Here is a 22,322-nt window from a genome sequence, read left to right as displayed (position 1 = left end):
TATTGAAGTAGCAGTTCTGGGAGTGCATTCTGACGAAGAACACCAAAGGTAATCAAACTTTTCTAATAGTAAATCGGAGTTTGGTGAAGGCTAAACTTGCTGGGTGTCTAAATAGCTAGCCCTGTGATGCCGGGCTATGTACTCAGAATATTGCAAAATGTGCTTTCACCGAAAAGCTATTTTAAAATCGGACACCTCGATTGCACAATGGAGTTCTGTATTTATAATTCTTAAAATAATTGTTATGTTTTTTGTGAACGTTTATCGTGAGTAATTTAGTAAATTCACCGGAAGTGTTCGGTGGGAATGCTAGTTCTGAACGTCACATGCTAATGTAAAAAGCTGTTTTTTGATATAAATATGAACTTGATTGAACAAAACATGCATGTATTGTATAACATAATGTCCTAGGGTTGTCATCTGATGAAGATCATCAAAGGTTAGTGCTGCATTTAGCTGTGGTTTTGTTTTTTGTGACATTATATGCTAGCTTGAAAAATGGGTGTGTGATTATTTCTGGCTGGGTACTCTGCTGACATAATCTAATGTTTTGCTTTCGCTGTAAAGCCTTTTTGAAATCGGACAGTGTGGTTAGATATGCTGTAAAATAGTAATATGTTTGAAAAATAGAAGTTTTTGTATTTTTGAAGAATTTGTAATTCGCGCCACGCCTATCATTGGATATTGGAGCAGGTGTTCCGCTAGCGGAACGTCTAGATGTAAGAGGTTTTAAAGACAAGACTCTCCTTTATCTAACCACACTGTCTGATTTCAAAAAGGCTTTACAACGAAAGCAAAACATTAGATTATGTCAGGAGAGTACCCAGCCAGAAATAATCACACACCCATTTTTTAAGCTAGCATATAATGTCACAAAAACCAAAACCACAGCTAAATGCAGCACTAACCTTTGATGATCTTCATCAGATGACAACCCTAGGACATTATGTTATACAATACATGCATGTTTTGTTCAATCAAGTTCATATTTATATCAAAAACCAGCTTTTTACATTAGCATGTGACGTTCAGAACTAGCATTCCCACCGAACACTTCCGGTGAATTTACTAAATTACTCACGATAACCGTTCACAAAAAACATAACTATTATTTTAAGAATTATAGATACAGAACTCCTTTATGCAATCGCGGTGTCCGATTTTAAAATTGCTTTTCGGTGAAAGCACATTTTGCAATATTCTGAGTACATAGCCCGGCCATCACAGGCTAGCTATTTTGACACCCACCAAGTTTGGTACTCACCAAACTCAGATTTACTATAAGAAAAATTGGATTACCTTTGCTGTTCTTCGTCAGAATGCACTCCCAGGACTTCTACTTCAACAACAAATGTTGGTTTGGTTCCAAATAATCCATAGTTATATCCAAATAGCGGCGTTTTGTTCGTGCGTTCAAGACACTATCCGAAGGGTAACGAAGGGTGACGCGCCGGCGCGTTTCGTGACAAAACATTTCAAAATATTCCATTACCGTACTTCGAAGCATGTCAAACGCTGTTTAAAATCAATTTTTATGCGATGTTTCTCGTAAAATAGTGATAATATTCCGACCAGGAGTCGTTGTTTTCGTTCAAAGACTGAAAATGTAAAATGGACTCCTCATGTGCATGCGCACGCCCGTCTCATTGTTCTCAGATCGACCACTATCCAAATGCGCTACTGTTTTTCAGCCAGAGACTGCAGAGTCATCATTCAACATTCTGGCGCCTTCTGAGAGCCCATGGGAGCCTTAGAAAGTGTCACGTTACAGCAGAGATCCTCTGTTTTGGATAGAGATGACAAAGAAGGCCAAGAAATGGTCAGACAGGGTACTTCCTGTACAGAATCTTCTCTGGTTTTGGCCTGCCATTTGAGTTCTGTTATACTCACAGACACCATTCAAACAGTTTTAGAAACTTTGGAGTGTTTTCTATCCAAAGCTACTAATTATATGCATATTCTAGTTTCTGGGCAGGAGTAATAACCAGATTAAATCGGGTACGTTTTTTATCCGGCCGTGAAAATACTGCCCCCTATCCATAACAAGTTAACAGACACTATGGCAAATCTTCATATAAAATTTCTGTCTGAGAATCCAAGGCACAACCTTTCCAAGGCTCAATTCTTTAAATTCAAGCCATTTTGGATTGGCCAGCGAAGTCAGACAGAGAAACATGTGCTTGCAAAACGCATGAAAACTTTGGCTTGAAGATAAAGAAGCTGCACCAGCTTGGGGTCATAGAAACATCATCCCCTAGGGACACTGTACAGGCCAGTGTGTGTAGTGATGATGACATGTGCTGTTCTAATGTTTTTGTATGTGTTGTTTTTATGTGTTCTCTGTTTTTAGCCTATGTATGTTATGTGCTTTTGAAGGACTGCAAAATGAAATAGATTAAACTTGAATCCATGATTGTGCCAATATTATCAAATTTATTTTCTACATTAAATGTTACGTTTTTAACCATACCTCAGTCTTAGTACACTTATTATCATTACCGAAATAATCAACATCATTTCCGAAAGCTATGTATCATTACCGCAACAGGCGTTCATTTTATGTTCATTTAATGAAAGGAAAAATAGTAGTTTGCTTTTAAATGCAGGCTTGCCACATTCAGGCTTGCCACTTTCAGGCTTGCCACATCACTTTGAAAATATGTCAGGTTTCAATGAAATATCAAAAATATTAGGTTGCAGAATGCGGAAGGTGTTGCGGTAATGAGAGAAATCAGTCAAAATCAAATAAAAATGTTAATTAAAAAATATATATATTTCAGAGTTTCAAGTAACTGCATGACTCTTAATAATCAATTTTTAAAAAAAATGAAAATGTGTTAGCTTTCCTAATGGGCTTGACATTTTCAGACCATTGCAGTAATAAGATTTTTAAGGACATGTTTTGGAAAATATGTTCAAAAAAGGTGTTAAATTGTCAGTAAATGTTTTTCAAATAATGCTCACAAACACTTCAGACCTTGTTATTAATGCCTAAAAAGGAAATTTGTTGATGCAAGCCTTTTTAAAGATTTCATGTTTGAAATCTTTGAAACCAAGATTTCGTGTGAATCACCCTATTAGTGGTGGCGCTCGGCTTGCATGTGCAAATTCGGCACACACAACATTCTATAGTATAATTGTGTTATTTGATGTGTCAAATTAAAAGCTTATTTAACGCGTCAAGTACTGTTATATGACGTGTATCTTTATTGACATGCAAAGACGCGTTCAATGTGCCTCACCCTAATAATTAGATCTATTTTCACCTCTTAATTTCACCTACTATTCTAACTTCATGGTGCATGTGTAGCCTATAGCCTGTTTTGGAGAAATGTAATCATCTAATATTGTAAGAACTTTCATTGTCTGTTAATATGCCCCCTTTATTTATCCTACAGTTTTAACTTGTTGTTCAGGGAGTACACTGTAATAATGGCCCATGTTCTGAATTCTGTCGCTGTACATTTCAAAAGTGCTGAACAAATAGAAATTGACTACGTCTGTAGTCGCTCGCTCATTAATGTCTTAATCAAAATTACGGATTGCCGCTTATCCGCTTGTCGTCCCCTTATGCCATAGATTGTACATCTCAATTGTCAGTAGAAACCACATTTGGTTAAGCAAGTCAGCCATATTAGCTATTTTTTTTTAAAAGGCAGTAAATGAGGCTGAACGAACTGTTTCACTGCTAGACAAGGCTCCGCTGAAAGCCAGGTGTAGCAGTGGTAAGGTGTTGGGACTGCTGTTGGAACTCCTTTATGTAGGCCCTAACAGTTTCTGGGCACTGTTCGTCACCGTTATAGTGCAGTTAATGTATTGTTTAGTATTGTGTTGTGTAGTAGCTTTGCTGGCATGTATCCCACATTTTATTTGCCCCACCAAGATTTGCATGCTCAAATCAAATCAAATTTTATTTGTCACATAGACATGGTTAGCAGATGTTAATACGAGTGTAGCGAAATGCTTGCGCTTCTAGTTCCTACAATGCAGTAATATCCAACGAGTAATCTAACCTAACAATTTCACAACAATTACCTTATACACACAAGTGTAAAGGAATGAATAAGAATATGTACATAAAAAAAATATATGAATGAGTGATGGTATAGAACGGCATAGGCAAGATGCAGTGGATGGTATAGAGTACAGTATATACATATGAGATGAGTAATGTAGGATATTTAAACAAAAAAGTGGCATTGTTTAAAGTGGCTAGTGATACATTACATCAAGATGGCAAGATGTAGTAGATGGTATAGAGTACAGTAATGTAGGGTATGTAAACGTTATTTGAAGTGGCATTGGTTAAAGTGGCTAGTGATACATTTATTACATAAATTTTTCCATTATTAAAGTGGCTGGAGTTGAGTCAGTATGTTGGCAGCAGCCACTCAATGTTAGTGATGGCTGTTTAACAGTCTGATGGCCTTGAGATAGAAGCTGTCTCTCGGTCCCTGCTTTGATGCACCTGTACTGACCTCGCCTTCTGGATGATATCGGGGTGAACAGGCAGTGGCTCGGGTGGTTGTTGTCCTTGATGATCTTTTTGGCCTTCCTGTGACATTGGGTGGTGTAGGTGTCCTGAAGGGCAGGTAGTTTGCCCCCGGTGATGTGCTGTGCAGACCTCACTATCCTCTGGAGAGCCTTACGGTTATGGGCGGAGCAGTTGCCATACCAGGCGGTGATACAGCCCGACAGGATGCTCTCGATTGTGCATCTGTAAAAGTTTGAGTGTTTTTGGTTACAAGCCGAATTTCTTCAGCCTCTTGAGGTTGAAGAGGCGCTACTGCGCCTTCTTTACCACGCTGTCTGTGTGGTTGGACCATTTCAGTTTGTCCGTGATGTGTACGCCGAGGAACTTTAAACTTTCTACCCTCTCCACTACTGCCCAATCGATGTGGATAGGGGGGTGCTCCCTCTGCTGTTACCTGAAGTCCACGATCATCTTTGTTTTGTTGACGTTGAGTGTGAGGTTATTTTCTTGACACCACACTCCGAGGGCCCTCACCTTCTCCCTGTAGGATGTCTCGTCGTTGTTGGTAATCAAGACACATAAAACGGCCAACTGAATCGTTTCTAGTCATCTCTCCTCTTTCCAGGCTTTTTCATCTTTGAACTTATATGGTGATCGGCATCTAAACTTTCATAGTATTACCACGACGACCGCAAAACAGTTTGTCTTTCAATCACCCACGTGGGTATAACCAATGAGGAGATGGCACGTGGGTACCTGCTTCTATAAACCAATGAGGAGATGGGAGAGGCAGGACTTTCATCGCAATCTGCGTCAGAAATAGAAAGGAGTTCTATTTTAGCCCTTGGCATCGCAGTCGCTCGTTGGCGCGCGCAAGCAGTGTGGGTGCAATAATTGAATAACATGGATTTTTACATTTATTTTGCGATGCTCGCGGACGCGACGTGTCCGGTCTGGTCAGCATGTTAGTCAAAGAGAGCACGCTCAAGTGTTTTGGAATGAAAAGAAAAAAGGGATACCGGTCTGAAGTTTTTGACGTCTGAGGGGTCGCTTGTTGGTTTCTTGAAGAGGGAAGAGACTGGCCATCTTGAAGTCAGAGGGAATGCAGCCAGTGGTCAGGGATGAGTTGATGAGGGAAGTGAGAGATGGTCTCCAGAGAAAGAGGTCAAGGCCTGGAGTATTTCTGTGTCCGTTGGATGACTGGACTCAAAAGGCTGAGTGAATGAGGAGCGGATGTCATCAACCATCTTTTCAAAGTGGTTGACAAAGTTGTCCTCTAGAGGGGGAGGAAGAGGATGTGGAGGATTACGGAGGGAGTAGAAGGTGGCAAAGAGTTTCCCAGAGTTGAAGGCAAAGGCAAGAAAGTGGCTTTAACTGTGGATACAGAGGAATATAAGTTACAGAGAAGGGAGTGGAAGGTTGATAGGTCCTTCAGAAATGTATACTGAACTAAAATATGAATGCAACATGTATCATGTTGGTCCCATGTTTAATGAGCTGAAATGAAAGATCCCGGAAATGTTCCATACCCATGAAAAGCTTTTTTCTCTAAAATGTTGTGCACAAATTTCTTGACAAAATAGCATTTTATCGATGGCAATTTGAATGCACAGATGCTGTGATGAGATCCAGAGGCCAATTGTTGTGGCATTCATCCCCCGCCATCACCTCATGTTTCAGCATGACAATGCACGACCCCATGTCGCAAGGATCTGTACACAATTCCTGGTAGCTGAAAATGTCCCAGTTCTTCCATGGCCTGCATACTCACCAGACATGTCATCCATTGAGCATGTTTGGGATGCTATGGATCGAGGTGTACGACAGCGTGTTCCAGTTCCCGCCAATATCCAGCAACTTCGCACAGCATTGAAGAGGAGTGGGACAACATTCCACAGGCCACAATCAACTCCATGCGAAGGAGATGTGTTGCGCAGTGTGAGGCTATTGGTGGTCACACCAGATACTGACTGGTTTTCTGATCGACACCCCTACTTTTATTTTTATCTGTGACCAACAGGTTTGGTGAGTAACAGATTACATGTCATCTGTTACATGTAAGGGATTACCCCCCCCCCCCAAAAAAAAAAACGTTAACTGTAATCCATTACATTACCAAAAAACTAGATGATTACATCGAGGATTACTTTTAAATTCAAAGGCGGTCCTTTGTGGGCATTCAGATGTTTGCAAAAAATGGTTTTGACACAGCATTGAAAAAAGGCGCTAATTTAAATTTGTTCCACCTGAGAGAGTGGAAGTCAGAAACCAATATACTCAGTCAGTTAGGAAAGCTAAGACTAGCTTTTTCAAACAGAAATTTGCATCCTGTAGCACTAATTCCAAAATGTTTTGGGATTAGTGCTGCCCACTGCACTGATAGGAAACACGGTCACCACCGATAAATCTACGATAATCGATCATTTCAACAAGCATTTTTCTAAGGCTGGCCATGCTTTCCACCTGGCTACCCCTACCCCAGCCAACATCTCAGCACCCCTACAGCAACTTGCCCAAGACGCTTGGCATTCAGGTCAAAGAGTTCAATCTTGATTTCATCAGACCAGAGAATCTTGTTGTTCATTGTCTAAGAGTCTTTAGGTGCCTTTTGGCAAACTCCAAGCGGGCTATCATGTGCCTTTTACTGATGAGTGGCTTCCGTCTGGCCACTCTACCATAAAGGCCTGATTGGTAGAGTGCTGCAAAAATGGTTGTCCTTCTGGAAGGTTCTCCCATCTCCACAGAGGAGCTCTGTCAGAGTGACCATCGGGTTCTTGGGCACCTACCTGACCAAGGCCCTTCTCCCCCGATTGGTTCGTTTGGGCGGGCAGCCAACTCTGAGAAGAATCTTGGTGGTTCCAAACGTATTCTATTTAAGAATGATGGAGGCCACTGTGTTATTGGGGACCTTGTGTTGGTACCCTTCCTCAGATCTGTGCCTCAACACAATCCTGTCTCGGAGCTTTATGGGCAATTCCTTCGACCTCATGGATTGGTTTTTGCTCTGACATGCACTGTCAACTGTGGGACCTTATATAGACAGGTGTGTGCCTTTCCAAATCATGTCCAATCAATTGGATTTATGATTGGTGGACTCCAATCACCTCAAGGATAATCAATGGAAACAGGATGCACCTGAGCTAAATTTCAAGTCTCATAGCAAAGGGTCTGAATACTTATGTAAATAAGGTATTTCTGTTTTTATTTTGAATAGATTTGTAAAAATGTCTAAAAACCTGTTTTCACTTTGTCATTATAGGGTATTGTGTGAAGATTGCTGAGGATTTTTATTTATTTAATACATTTTAGAATAACGTGACTACATTCCTAAGACACTGTGTGCATATATATATACTGTGTGCATATATACACTGCTCAAAAAATTCAAGGGAACACTTAAACAACACAATGTAACTCCAAGTCAATCACACTTTTGTGAAATCAAACTGTCCACTTTGGAAGCAACACTGATTGACAATACATTTCACATGCTGTTGTGCAAATGGAATAGACAACAGGTGGAAATTATAGGCAATTAGCAAGACACCCCCAATAAAGGAGTGGTTCTGCAGGTGGGGACCACAGACCACTTTTCAGTTCCTATGCTTCCTGGCTGATGTTTTGGTCACTTTTGAATGCTGGCAGTGCTTTCACTCTAGTGGTAGCATGAGACGGAGTCTACAACCCACACAAGTGGCTCAGGTAGTGCAGCTCATCCAGGATGGCACATCAATGCGAGCTGTGACATGAAGGTTTGCTGTGTCTGTCAGCGTAGTGTCCAGAGCATGGAGGCGCTACCAGGAGACAGGCCAGTACATCAGGAGACGTGGAGGAGGCCGTAGGAGGGCAACAACCCAGCAGCAGGACCGCTACCTCCGCCTTTGTGCAAGGAGGAGCACTGCCAGAGCCCTGCAAAATGACCTCCAGCAGGCCACAAATGTGCATGTGTCTGCTCAAACGGTCAGAAACAGACTCCATGAGGGTGGTATGAGGGCCCGATGTCCACAGGTGGGGGTTGTGCTTACAGCTCAACACCGTGCAGGACGTTTGGCATTTGCCAGAGAACACCAAGATTGGCAAATTCGCCACTGGCGCCCTGTGCTCTTCAGAGATGAAAGCAGGTTCACACTGAGCACGTGACAGACGTGACAGAGTCTGGAGACGCCGTGGAGAATGTTCTGCTGCCTGCAACATCCTCCAGCATGACCGGTTTGGCGGTGGGTCAGTCATGGTGTGTGGTGGCATTTCTTTGGGGAGCCGCACAGCCCTCCATGTGCTCGCCAGAGGTAGCCTGACTGCCATTAGGTACCGAGATGAGATCCTCAGACCCCTTGTGAGACCATATGCTGGTGCGTTTGGCCCTGGGTTCCTCCTAATGCAAGACAATGCTAGACCTCGTGTGGCTGGAGTGTGTCAGCAGTTCCTGCAAGAGGAAGGCATTGATGCTATGGACTGGCCCGCCCGTTCCCCAAACCTGAATCCAATTGAGCACATCTGGGACATCATGTCTCGCTCCATCCACCAACGCCACGTTGCACCACAGACTGTCCAGGAGTTGGCGGATGCTTTAGTCCAGGTCTGGGAGGAGATCCCTCAGGAGACCATCCGCCACCTCATCAGGAGCATGCCCAGGCGTTGTAGGGAGGTCATACAGGCACGTGGAGGCCACACACACTACTGAGCCTCATTTTGACTTGTTTTAAGGACATTACATCAAAGTTGGATCAGCCTGTAGTGTGGTTTTCCACTTTAATTTTGAGTGTGACTCCAAATCTAGACCTCCATGGGTTGATAAATTGGATTTCCATTGATTATTTTTGTGTGATTTTGTTGTCAGCACATTCAACTATGTAAAGAAAAAAGTATTTAATAAGATTATTTCTTTCATTCAGATCTAGGATGTGTTGTTTAAGTGTTCCCTTTATTTTTTTGAGCAGTATATATATATATATATATATATATATATATATATATATATATATATATATATATATCCATTAATTCTTGAAGAATATTACTTATAAATGCCTCATGTGCTTAGTTAAACAGTCACACTCCAAGATAACGCTTGTTATTGTAAGCTTGTTTTTCTCCAATGTTTGTAAACACTGTATACCCTCATAACATGGTTAAAACAATAATTTTGATATCATGTATGGTCAGTCCTTGCATCCATAACTCTAACTATTAATCTGAGAGTGGTTAATTTTCTCCAGGCTCATCCCTCGGGGTGACCGTTTTGTTATTTCTTAATCTGTGGATTTGCCCTTTAAACAGCTACATATTATCAAGGTGTCATTGTCACAAACAAAAAGGTAAACAATAGGCCTACAGTGCCTTGCAAAAGTATTCATCCCCATGGCATTCTTTCTATTTTGTTGCATTACAACCTGTAATTTAAATGGATTTTTATTTGGATTTCATGTAATGGACATACACAAAATAGTCCAAATTGGTGAAGTGAAATGAAAATAATTCCTAGTTTCAATTTTTTTTTAATGGAAAATGGAAAAGTGGTGTGTGCATATGTATTCATCCCCTAAATAAGATCTGGTGCAACCAATTACCTTCAGAAGTCACATAGTTAATTAAATAAAGTTCACCTCAGTGCAATCTAAGTGTCACATGATCTGTCACATGATCTCAGTATATATACACCTGTTCTGAAAGGCCCCAGAGTCTGCAACACCACTAAGCAAGGGGCACCACCAAGCAAGCGACACTATGAAGACCAACAAGCTCTCCAAACAGGTCAGGGACAACGTTGTGGAGAAGTACAGATCAGGGTTGGGTTATTAAAAAATATCAGAAAATTTGAACATCCCATTAAATCCATTATTAAAAAATGGAAAGAATATGGCACCACAACAAACCTGCCAAGAGAGGGCCACCCAAACATGTTTGGTGTTCGCCAAAAGGCATGTGGGAGACTCCCCAAACACATTGAAGAAGGTACTCTGGTCAGATGAGACTAAAATTGAGCTTTTTGGCCATTAAGGAAAACGCTATGTCTGGCGCAAACCCAACACCTCTCATCACCCAGAAAACACTTTCCCTACAGTGAAGCATGGTGGTGGCAGCATCATGCTGTGGGGATGTTTTTCATCGGCAGGTACTGGGAAACTGGTCAGAATTGAAGGAATGATGGATGGTGCTAAATACAGGGAAATTGTTGAGCCCACAACACTGGCATTGCAAGCATCAATGCCAATGCTCCACCAACTGAGCCACACAGGACATTATTATGAAGGCAGTGCTTCTGTATCTAGCAGAATAGTGTAGCAGACAAGCGATTGCTAACTAACTGTAAGCAATTTTAGCTAGCTGGATAATCATGTTGCACTAACTGTGAGGCAAAATAATTTATTTATTTAACGTTAAAGTCAAAAAATCTGTTTGCTAGCAAACACGACAGTATCTCCAAATCTGCTACTGTAGGTGTCTCCAACAATGATTACTTTTTCACATTGCATGACATCTCCCATTTCCAAGCGCATTGTTCAATTTTAAAGAAAAGACCGGGCAGGCTTCCAACTGTCTTGTTATGTAGTCCATTTGAGTCCAAGCTTTTAGATTGGCCAAGGCTTCAGCCACAAAGTGCAATTTGGATGTCAAGAAGTGCCAAAAAATAACATTCAGCCCCATATGATTCACCCCCTCACACAAACATATATTTTGAGTTGTTGTCACATTAGTCCAGAGCAGCTGTGCCAGAATGCATTGAAACCAATCTATCTCAGTGCGTAACGATCATGCATGGTTGAGTTGATGAGTCAATGAGCTGATGATGTCTCAGTCCCCCAACACTTCTCTCCTCCAGGTCCCATTTCTCCAACCTCTACTCAGATCATTCAGCTCATTGCAAACTTGTCATCATATGAGTCAATTATTCTGTGGGTAGCTATAGACTTATAGCTATATTCTGACAGTGGTTTTTCTTCTCCCAGATTGGTCATTCACACAGAGCCAGTTAATCCATAAAAGAGTGGTGCAGTAGACAGCTGCACTGAAAAGATTTGACTGGCATTAGTCTTCTGTATAGACGGACAACATTAATCTGTTTAAATCTTGACATGTCCATTTTTAATTGTTGATTTTTTTATTACTGGTGTGGGTGAAGAGAGATGGCCTCTAATCAACTTATAGTTTTCAGTTGAATGCCTTGCTGCACTCCCATTAAGACAGCAGTGCTAGCCTAAGGACCTAAAACCCACACAACAGAGAACAAAGGGAGGAAATTCTGCTATTAGTGCAGCGTTTGCCAGTTTTGTAGTATATTATGAGAACTTGGTTGCTATTCTATGGAGCAGTGTGATTAAACAAACACACTTACAAAGTATTACCATTATTGGCTTTTATTGAAAGCCAATTACAACATGACTATGAATTATGCTTGCTTCATGAATTTTGAGGATGTCAATTTGCTACATGCATTTTGAATGCAAGTGAATGCCTATTATATGATTTTTGGTGTTCTGTATTTTCTAATTTTTGTTTCCACACTTTGACACAGTGATAGCTATTATTGCACCACCATGAAGGCAAGTTTCCCACATAAGAAAATCAAAAAACTTGACAACTGCAATAGCAACAGGCATCATTTAATTTTAAACCAATAGGTAATTAACGAGACAATATTTCCATTTTGCTGTTAACTGTGTTTCAAACCATCAATATTCTACTAGCCTACACATCTTCTCTCATGTACAGATAGATTCTTAGAACAGCTAGAGAGAAGGTCTTTTGCTCCAAGTCCAGATTGAAAGGCTTGAGTGAATTTGTGATGATCAAACAATCTCCAGCACACGAAGACAGAACACTCCAGGAAAAAGCTGGATAGCATATGGCAGTGAGCCTGGAGGTGGAGATGTTTAACCATGCAGACCTGCTATTACATTGTTCTGTTGCTATCTGGGAGGACAGTCGAACAGTCTACTCAGCAGAAATACATGGCTCTAGTAATACCTCATCACAAGGAGATACATTTTGAATCCAGCTAATGTTGTACCTCTCTAGCTTTAACTGGTGTACACACTTTTGTCACGTACCATAAGCCATGTGCCAAAGCTGTTATGTTCTAAGATAAGGACAGGCTTTTCCTGTCCTTACCTGTGAAACATAACACTTTTCCAATGGTAGTTAAGATCAGTAAAGCTGCAATGGTATGAAAGGAAAGGAGAATTGTCTTACTTGTGCATTTCTTCAGCCCAGAACCTTTCTTCAAAGCGTGTCGGCTCAGCTTGCAGGCGAAGTTGTTCTCCCAGAACTCAGCAAACCAGATATTTCTCCTGTTGTTCTCCAGTGTGCGGCTGATGAAGTAACGATCAAACCCTGGAAGAGATTGATCAGATTGTCATTGAAGTGTTGCCAGAGCCAGTGCTAACATGGGTATTGACATGTGGGGGAATGTAGTGACATGCTCTGTAATGATGCGTTTGGGTAACTCTTTAAACTACATTTTCTGACAGGGTGAGCATTGATATGGGTGAATGTATTGATAATGGCTGATTGTGTTATAGACCAGAGTTTTGGCTTGGCTGGCAGACTGAGTGGGTAATGACACACTCTTAGAAAAAAAAAGTGCTATCTAGAACCTAAAAGAGTTCTTCGGCCATCCCCATAGGAGAACCCTTATTGGTTCCAGGTAAAACTCTTTTGGGTTACATGTAGAACCATTTCTACATGGAACCCAAAAGGATTCTACCTGGAACCAAAAAGGGTTATCCTATGGGAACAGCCGAATAACCCTTTTTTCTAATAGTGCGGGGCAGTAAATGCCTTATCTTTTACAATAGCTTGTCAGGACTTGGAAGTGTTCTGTGTTAACAGGAACAAGATCTCTTGATACTTAAAGCAGGAGTACTTAGTTGCTACAGTACACTACCAATTTCTTGACTTATAAATGTATATATACCCATTGATTCTTAAAAAATATAACTTATAAATGCCTTATGAGCTCAGTTCAACTGTTGTACCCCATCAGAACCCAAAATGGAAGCTTGTTTTAATCCAATGTTTCTAAACAATTCAAATCTAAACAAACACTCTATAGCCTCAAAACATGGTTCAACTATACATTTGATATCATGGATGGTCATTCCTTGTATCCATAGCTCTGTCTATGAATTTGAGAGTGGTTACATTTCTACAGGCCCATCCCTCAGCTTTTTAGCGAAACAGGGGCAGGGAGTTGCTTTGTTATTGTTTCAGTTAAGGATTCTAGCTCTACCAGATATATCTCTATGTGAAGGGGAATAGCTGCTGATACAATAACGCGCTGCTGATCCATGTCTAAGTTTGTAAACAAAATGTAATGTTTTCCAATATTCTGTAATATAATCTACAATTGCATTACTTATCTCAATCACTTTATCCTTGTACATTGAGCGAAAGCTACATGAGATCTACCAATGAATCAAGTCAATCAATCGGACAGTCTTAAATTGATCCCTGCAACCTAAAACATTTATTTAGTCCCCGCTATCTCCCCATCAATCAATGAATTAATCAAGCAATCAAATCAATCAATTAGCCAATTACAAAGTTGATCACAGCAACCTAAAACATTTCTCTGTTCCCCCTCACCTCTGATGGACTGGCGTTTGGGCAGGATGGTGACAGCTCCCTCTGCCATCTCCTCTTGGTGTAACACTGGAGATATCTTTGAGCCCCAGCTGTCTGAGCCCACCCAGATGAAATGGCCAGTCTGGTTGGCCTTCTTGGCTGCTTGGAGTAGCCGCCTGGTACAAGTGGATAAACACATTTAGCTACGAATAATGTATTTGATATTTTGGTAACACTTTCTATGAGCTAACTGTATGAGCAGTACTGCAAAATAACTGCACAATAGTCACTGATATACTGTAGTACACAGCGTTCATGACTCAACTTGAAGGTACAAACTCATTTGGATTCCATTGTATTGGTCTGGCTGGCCTGCACTATAAACAAAGTGACGTGTATGGTCTGGTGTGTTGTATACCCAGAGAAATCATCCTCATTTTTTACGAACAAATGTTAACAATAGATCAATAGCAAACATTTTCTCCAGGTTTTTAGTTTGTCACCTTAGTTTGCTAAAGCAAGATCATTGCACAGCGACAGGTAACATTCACTAATGTCAGGACAACAGAGGGCTAAATGAACAAGATTATTTCCAAATGTATCCAGTGTCACTAAGATAAAGTAAGGAAGCATTTGTGACCCAATTCGGGAAACTAGGCGTATGTCACAAGTCACGAATTCACATACAAATATTTTTTCATCAAAATATGTTTTTTGGCAGAAATGCCTTCTCGAACATGTGACCTTTCATGTGCATTAATATCAAACTTGTATGTCATCTGTAAATATGAATAAAATTGTTAAATTACGAGCCTAGTTGGTTTAGACACAGAAAAAGTCAGCAACCTCCCGCTAGCCATGATTGGCTGAGATATTGAGGGGGCTGGACATGCCGAGAGATGAGTTTGGATTGGTCGCTGTTGCATCTTGTTTCTATAAAATGAGCTGCACATACTGCAGCATGGATAACTGAAAATATGTTGCTACTGCTCTCAATAACATTGTTGCCCTAAATTTATCAGGCGCTATCGACAAAGGTCAGTGGGAAAAAGTTGTGATGGACAACTTTCTGAACGACGATCATGCCATGCAATGCTGACTCTCTCATTTCATGACATGTTTTGAAATCAGTGGAACACAACGGGCCAAACAACCTGTGCAAACTAAACGGAAACAACACAGTATGTCTTATGAAAGGGGTTGCAGTCTGCGGTGAAGCTTTCATCCATGTAATGTTATACAGGTAAGAATCTAGCTACAGATTCGGATAAACGTTTCTAATTTTGTCAAAGTTATTTTCATTGCAATCTAAAGCTTGCTATTAGCTAGCCAGTTGGAGTTTGATGGCTGGCTTGCTAACTAACAGTGAACTTAAAGTTATTTGTTTAACTTTAGCTTGCTATGACAATCGGTTTGTATTGCTAGTAACGTTATTCCATGGTTTGGGATTATCGTTCATTTAGCAATCCAACCAACCAGTAATGTGACATGTCTTAACACTTCTTAGGGATAGGGGGCAGTATTCGGAAGTTCGGATGACAGAGGTGCCCAAAGTAAACTGCCTGTTACTCAGGCCCAGAAGCTAGGATATGCATATAATTGGTAGTATTGGATAGAAAACACTCTAAAGTTTCCAAAACTGTTAAAATAATGTCTCTTTTGTTTTGAGGTGACCACTCATTGAAATGGCTGTCTATGGGAAAATCTAAGGAAATCCTCCCAGATTGCAGTTCCTATGGCTTCCACTAGATGTCAACAGTCTTTAGAAAGGGTTTTAGGCTTGTTTTTTGAAAAATTAGCTAGAATTTGTAGTTTTTCTAGGTGGCTCTCATTTTGACTGTAGTCTTATGGCGCGCGTGGATGAGGGTGTGCACTTCGTTATTTATCTCCGGTAATGAACATACTATTCTCCATCTTAAATTGTATTGTTTATTTACATATTGGGGTACCTGAGGATTGATTAGAAATGTTGTTTGACTTGTTTGGACGAAGTTTATTGGTAACTTTTGGGATTCCTTTGTATGCATTTTGAACGAGGGGAACAGGTGGATTACTGAATCAAGCGTGCCAACTAAACTGACTTTTTTGGGATATAATGAAGGACTTTATTGAACAAAACAACCATTTGTTATGTAGCTAGGAGCCTTGGGATTGCAAACAGAGATCTTCAAAGGTAAGTGATTTATTTTATTGCTATTTCTGACTTTTGTGATGCTTCTGCTGGTTTGGAAAAGTTTTTTTTTTTAATGCTTTTGTACGCGGGGCGCTGTCCTCAAATAATCGCATGGTATGCTTTCGCCATAAGGCCTTTTTTGAAATCTGACAAAGCGGCTGGATTAACAAGAAGTTAAGCTTTTAAACGATGTAAGACACTTGTATTTTCATGAATGATTTTTGTATTTTGAATTTCACGCTCTGCAATTTCACCGGATGTAGCCCAAAGAGGTTTTTAACAAAATATCCCACGTCAAGCTTTCTGTTAGCTAGCTAACGTTAGCTGAGATTAGGTGGTTGGCTTGCTAACATTAATTTGTGTATGAAGCGTGTGTAACGTTAGATGTTTTCTCAGAATGCCATTTCGCATTGCTAGTTATAGCCTAGTCTTAGCTAACTAACATTGAACTTATTGGTTAACTTTAGTTAGCTATGACAATCGGTTTGTATTGCCAGTTAAAGCTTGCTGTTAGCTAGCCAGCTGACGTTTGATGGCTGGCTAGCTACAGTAGCTAACATTACGTGTATGAACTGTGTGTCGTGATATCTCAGAATGCCATTTCGCATCTGTTGTATAATGCTAAAATATTTGTATCTGGAATGTCTTTCATCATTAATCAGTAGAACATGCCTGACTCTAATCCACCAGTCATACAGTCATCAAAAGAGAGCTGGCCCAAGCAATGGCAGCAACGCAGTCATCAACTATATGCACCATTTCTTCAACTATAGAGTTGGAAGAACACGTGTGGATCTGAATTGTGATAACTGCAATGGCCAAAACAAGAATAAGTTTGTGCTGTGGTATTTCCTTGTTCATGCGTGGATTTGGACGGACCAGTCATCAGCACTATCTGCAGTGCCTCTATTCACATGACTCTCTCACAACATACATTGCTTTTTTTATCCTGCTGCTCAGCCACTTTACCCCTGATTGTATGTATATAACTACCTTGTCTATCACTATCGTTATTGTTCTTGTACATACTGTATATTTTATTTATATTGACATCTATCTATTACTGATATTGCTACTATGCAAGTAACCATTTGGCTGTACCGTTTACACCTTCCGTAGAGACCATCGACTTAGCAAGACAGCAAAATATTGATATATAAAATTAATATTGATATGTGTGGTCTTAACATGATTTTGTGACATACCACAACAATATTATGTGACCGTATCAGGTGTCCACCGCTTAAATATATGGTGCATGTATTTGTTTATGTACATGTGCACCTCATTCAGGTTGCATGGCCTTATCACATAGTATTCCATACTTAAGTGCATGTGTAACAGTATGTGAAGGCAGATGGGCAGTGACGTAAATATACTTTAAAGTACTACTTAAGTCGTATTTTTGTGGTATCTGCACATTACTTTACCATCTATATTTTTGGCAACTTTTACTCCACTACATTTGAAAAGAAAATGTACTTTTTACTCCATACATTTTCCTTGACACCCAAAAGTACTCCTTACAATTTGAATGCTTAACAGGACTGGAAAATGGTCCAGTTCACACACTTATCAAGAGAACATCCCTGGTCATCCATACTGCCTCTGATCTGGCAGACTCACTAAACACAAATGCTTCGTTTGTAAATTATGTTGGAGTGTGCCCCTGGCTATCAATCAACAATAAAAAAGAAATGTGCTGTCTGGTTTGCTTAATATAAGGAAGTTGAAATGGTTTATACTTAAGTACATTGTACCCCTGGCTATTTAAAAAATTATATAATTGTGCCGTCTGGTTTAATAAGGAATTTGAAATGTATACTTTTACTCAAGTATGACAATTTTGTACTTTTTCCATCACTGGATGTGGCTGGGGGTTATAGCATTTCTTTCACATGACCCATCAATTAAGACAAGTGTATCTGGGTAAGCGTTATCTATTTATAAAATATTTTTATCTGGACACATTATTTTTACCTGGAATATTTCCTTATTGTAGGCTTCTACCACTTTTAGTCTTTAGCACATGACCTCATGTGAATCCTTAAAGAGATGGGTGGGGCTGGCTTAAGAGGGTGTGAACAATGCTGAATGGGTGTAGATAAAGGAGAGCTCTAGTAGGTACCAAAACATTCAAAGGCCCTTTTTTCAAAAGTGATGTTTACAAGTGTATGAACTTTCAAAGCAGAATTACTTTCCCATTGTTCCTCAAAAATGTGGTGTATGATATACCATTTTGTAGCTCTGAGTCTCTAGTTTTATCCAATGCAAAAAAAACAAATTCTAATTTTGCTACATAGGACCGAATCCAGGTCGTAATCACATATTAACATGAGTTACCGACAGAGTCTAATAGGGATAATTATGATAGCGCTTGACCAATAACATTTTAAAGTAATTCTACAGTGCATAATTTAAATGTCAAGCTTTTTATTTCTGCCGATTGACTCTTCTCCCTTTAATTAATAATCTTCCATGCATGTTTCTTAAGATTATTATTGTAGTATATTTCATATTCAACATGTCAATGCTATGATAATACCCTTACCTAATATCATCCTCATTGGCGAAAATGATGACCACCCTTGCGTTTGGGTTTTCTCTTAGTCGGCGGATGACCTTGCCAAACTCTCCAGGCTTTGGCTCCCGGGGAATCTTGACCGACTGAGAGATACACACACCTCCTACAACAGAGACAGAGGAAACACACAGCAGTTGAGTGACAGTTTAAGTCCAGGGTTGGTAGGTTTTCACATTTTACAGATGCTCAACTTGAGCTATCAGTAGATCACTAATAAGCGCAGAGCTCTCAACAACATTCTTCTCTGAGGTTTGTGACTAAGCATGAATCCTTTGGCTTCACTCTTAAGGGGGCAATCTGCATTTGCAACATCCATGGACTTTTAAATTAATGATATATAGCCATTCATTCTTGAAGAATATAACTTTTAAATGCCTCATGAGCTTAGTTCAACTATCTAAAACCCATCAGAAGCAAAAATATAATCCAAACACTGTATAGCCTTTAAGTTTATTTTGACAAGGACAGTGCACATTAATAAACATTTCAGTAAAAGTGCAGGATTTAGCCAGCCAACAAATTTTCGACTGTAGTCCCTGGGCAGGTTATTAAAAACTCAGAAAATGACAATGCAGGCAATAAGCAAGCATAGAACAACATGGGGGTGGCAGGTAGCCTAGTGGTTAAAGAGTTGGGCCAGTAACCAAAAGGTTGCTGGATCAAATCCCTGAGCTGAAAAGGTAGAAATCTGTCGTTCTACCCTGACCCATGCAGTTAACCCACTGTTCCCCGGTAGGCTGTCACTGGAAATAAGAAGTTTTTCTCTGACTTGTCTAGATAAAATATTGACAAGCAACACATACAGAGCAATAACACAAAAAGCTAACAACTTGGAAAGTGGCTATACACAGCTAGAGATTGTGTTGACAAACCTGATTGTTCTTTAGGTTATGTGCGGTAGGTGGCACAGTTGCATGTGTCTAAACGCAGTGTATTCCAGACATGGGAAGCTCTTTTATTGCCTCTGTAGTCAAACAATTCTGTACATGGGAAGCAGTTTTGCTGCCTCTGTAGTCAAACAATTCTGTATCAGAAATGAGCTAGTTTGAATTTTGTTATTTGAGTTACCTTCTCCACATGATTTTTGAAAGAGAGATTGGAATCAAAACATGGTTAAAACTATAATTTTGATCTCATGAATGGTCAGTCCTTACATAGAGCAATATATCTATAAATTTGAGAGTGGTTATATTTCACCAGCCCCATCCCTCAGTTGTTTACAAAAATAGTGGTGGGGTGCACTTTGGGGTTGTTTGAACTGCAGATTACCCCTTTAATAAGGGCCTTTAAATCCACCTGCTGTGACTCTTATGTAACTACCCAGTGGGGGTAGACACAAAATCTAATGCAGCGGACATCACTTGAACCATGTTAATTTTGAAGATGTCCTTACCAAGGATAACTTTCACACAGACACTTAAACTGCGAGGAGAACAGAGACTGCTTGAAATAAGAGACTGCTGAGGGGAGGACGGCTCATTATAACGGCTAGAACAGAGCAAATGAAATGGCATCAAACACATGTTTGATGTACAGTATTTGATACCATTCCACTCATTCCGCTCCAGCCATTGACACGAGCGCGTCCTCCCCAGTTAAGGTGCCACCAACCTTGGTGGGTAAGAATGTTTTTCACTAGCCATGTTGGTGGGTGGTCAATTTACAGAGCTCTACAGTGCGAGCATTACATTCGCGTTAGAGTTAGAAAAATGCTTCAGTTGCTGTTTTCAAAGTATTTCTCCTGTTTTGTTTCAAAGCTGTTAATTGCACAAATAAATACGTATCCTATATCCCACCTCACGTAGCAACACTGCCTGGCAGAGGAGCTGAGCTCACTGAGTGAAGTGCTGATAGATACATTTTTGGAGACGCTGCGCACAGACATAAAGTTGATCAAATTTACTCTAAAGTTTACAAAGTGAGACTTTGACCTCATGTTTCTTGGCTATTTACATTGTTAAGTTCACAAGCTCGGTTGTTTTTCAACGTTAGTTTGAGTCTGCTGCTTCAACTGATAGCAAAGAGACACCCTAGTCAGATCCCAAATCTCACACACAAGTGACAGGACTCGAGTGGCCTATTACCATGGTAAACTCCGGCCCTTAAAGGGGCAGCTGAACATTTTCTCTGATATTTTATCTGCCCCTTTTTTTTCAATTTTCACCTAAAATTACATACTCAAATCTAACTGCCTGTAGCTCAGGACCTGAAGCAAGAATGTGCATATTCTTGATACCATTTGAAACGAAACACTTTGAAGTTTGTGGAAATGTGAAATGAATGTAGGAGAATATAACACATTAGATCTGGTAAAAGATAAATCAAAGAAAAAAAACACGTTTTTTGTATTTTCTTTTGTACCATCATCTTTGAAATACAAGAGAACGGCCATAATGTATTATTCCAGCCCAGGCGCAATTTAGATTTTGGCCACTAGATGGCAGCAGTGTATGTGCAAAGTTTTAGACGGATCCAATGAACCATTGCATTTCAGTTCAAATTGTTGTATCAAGACTGCCCAAATGTGCCTAATTGGTTTATTAAAACATTTTCAAGTTCATAACTGTGCACTCTCCTCAAACAATAGCATGGCATTCTTTCACCATAATAGCTACTGTAAATTGGACAAATTCTGCCAATATCAGATATGTCTATGTCCTGGGAAATGTTCATGTTACTGACAACCTCATGCTGATCGCATTAGCTTACGTTAGCTCAATCGTCCCGCGGGGGACCCACTGATCCTGTAGAGGATATAACTAGAGTCGATTTCTGTGGCCCCCATAAAAATCTGTCAGTTTAAGCTAGAGATATTTTTTGCGTTGGATGCATCTCAATCCACCGCAACCGCCGATGTTGCACTTCCGTATCTGCGATGGAAGGTGACAGAGCTAGAGCTGAAAGGTGACAGAGCTAGATCGGTGATTGTCAGACCATGAGACATCCCGAAAATCGTTCTTCTCAGAAAATGTTCTGTAGCATCAGAACAGTTTGGCCTAAAAAACTATTATGACCCCTCTATGGAAAGATGACTCCCACGAACACGATGGGTTCTTCAATTTGAGACTTGTCTGAAGTCGGTACAGTCGATCTGCCATCTTCTGTCTGTAGCGCCCGGGCAGTTTAGGCTACACACTGTGAAAAGGTAAGTCGTTGTTTTGCTCTAGGACGCCCACAGGCCTCAAAAGGCTCGTCTGATGTCCCCCGCTACCAGCTGTATCTTTTTTATTGAAGTAATGTATATAGGGAGATTGTTAAGTGCCAAAAAGTAGGGGTTAAATACATGTCACATTTCTTTTTATGTTTCTTGATCTTTCAGATATAGAACAGACCAGTCAGAACAAACTGCTGCTTTTTTTTATATATATCTTTTTTTTACCTTTATTTAACTAGGCAAGTCAGTTAAGAACAAATTCTTATTTTCAATGACGGCCTAGGAACAGACAGATTTTTACTTTGTCAGCTCGGGGATTTGATCTTGCAACCTTTCGGTTACAAGTCCAACACTATCTTGGGGGGGGGGGGAC

At 40.2% G+C, this 22,322-nt stretch overlaps 1 protein-coding gene across 2 annotated transcripts in view; it reads right to left on the bottom strand.

Moving 5' to 3' along the window:
* The window catches only part of LOC106582707 (metabotropic glutamate receptor 4), a 360,285-nt gene that overhangs the window by 63,157 nt on the left and 274,806 nt on the right, over positions 1-22,322 (bottom strand). For both annotated transcript variants that reach the window (XM_014166038.2, XM_045705684.1), the window contains 3 exons: positions 18,763-18,898; positions 14,060-14,214; positions 12,665-12,805 (listed from right to left, as the gene is read on the bottom strand). In XM_014166038.2, the coding sequence (XP_014021513.1) occupies positions 12,665-12,805; positions 14,060-14,214; positions 18,763-18,898 (432 nt within the window). The remainder of the gene's footprint in view (positions 1-12,664; positions 12,806-14,059; positions 14,215-18,762; positions 18,899-22,322) is intronic.

The sequence above is a fragment of the Salmo salar genome, chromosome ssa22 (assembly GCF_905237065.1).
Source record: "Salmo salar chromosome ssa22, Ssal_v3.1, whole genome shotgun sequence".
NCBI lineage: Eukaryota > Metazoa > Chordata > Actinopteri > Salmoniformes > Salmonidae > Salmo > Salmo salar.
Note: the sequence above shows the minus strand (reverse complement) of the source record. Positions and strands in the feature narration are given on the sequence as shown.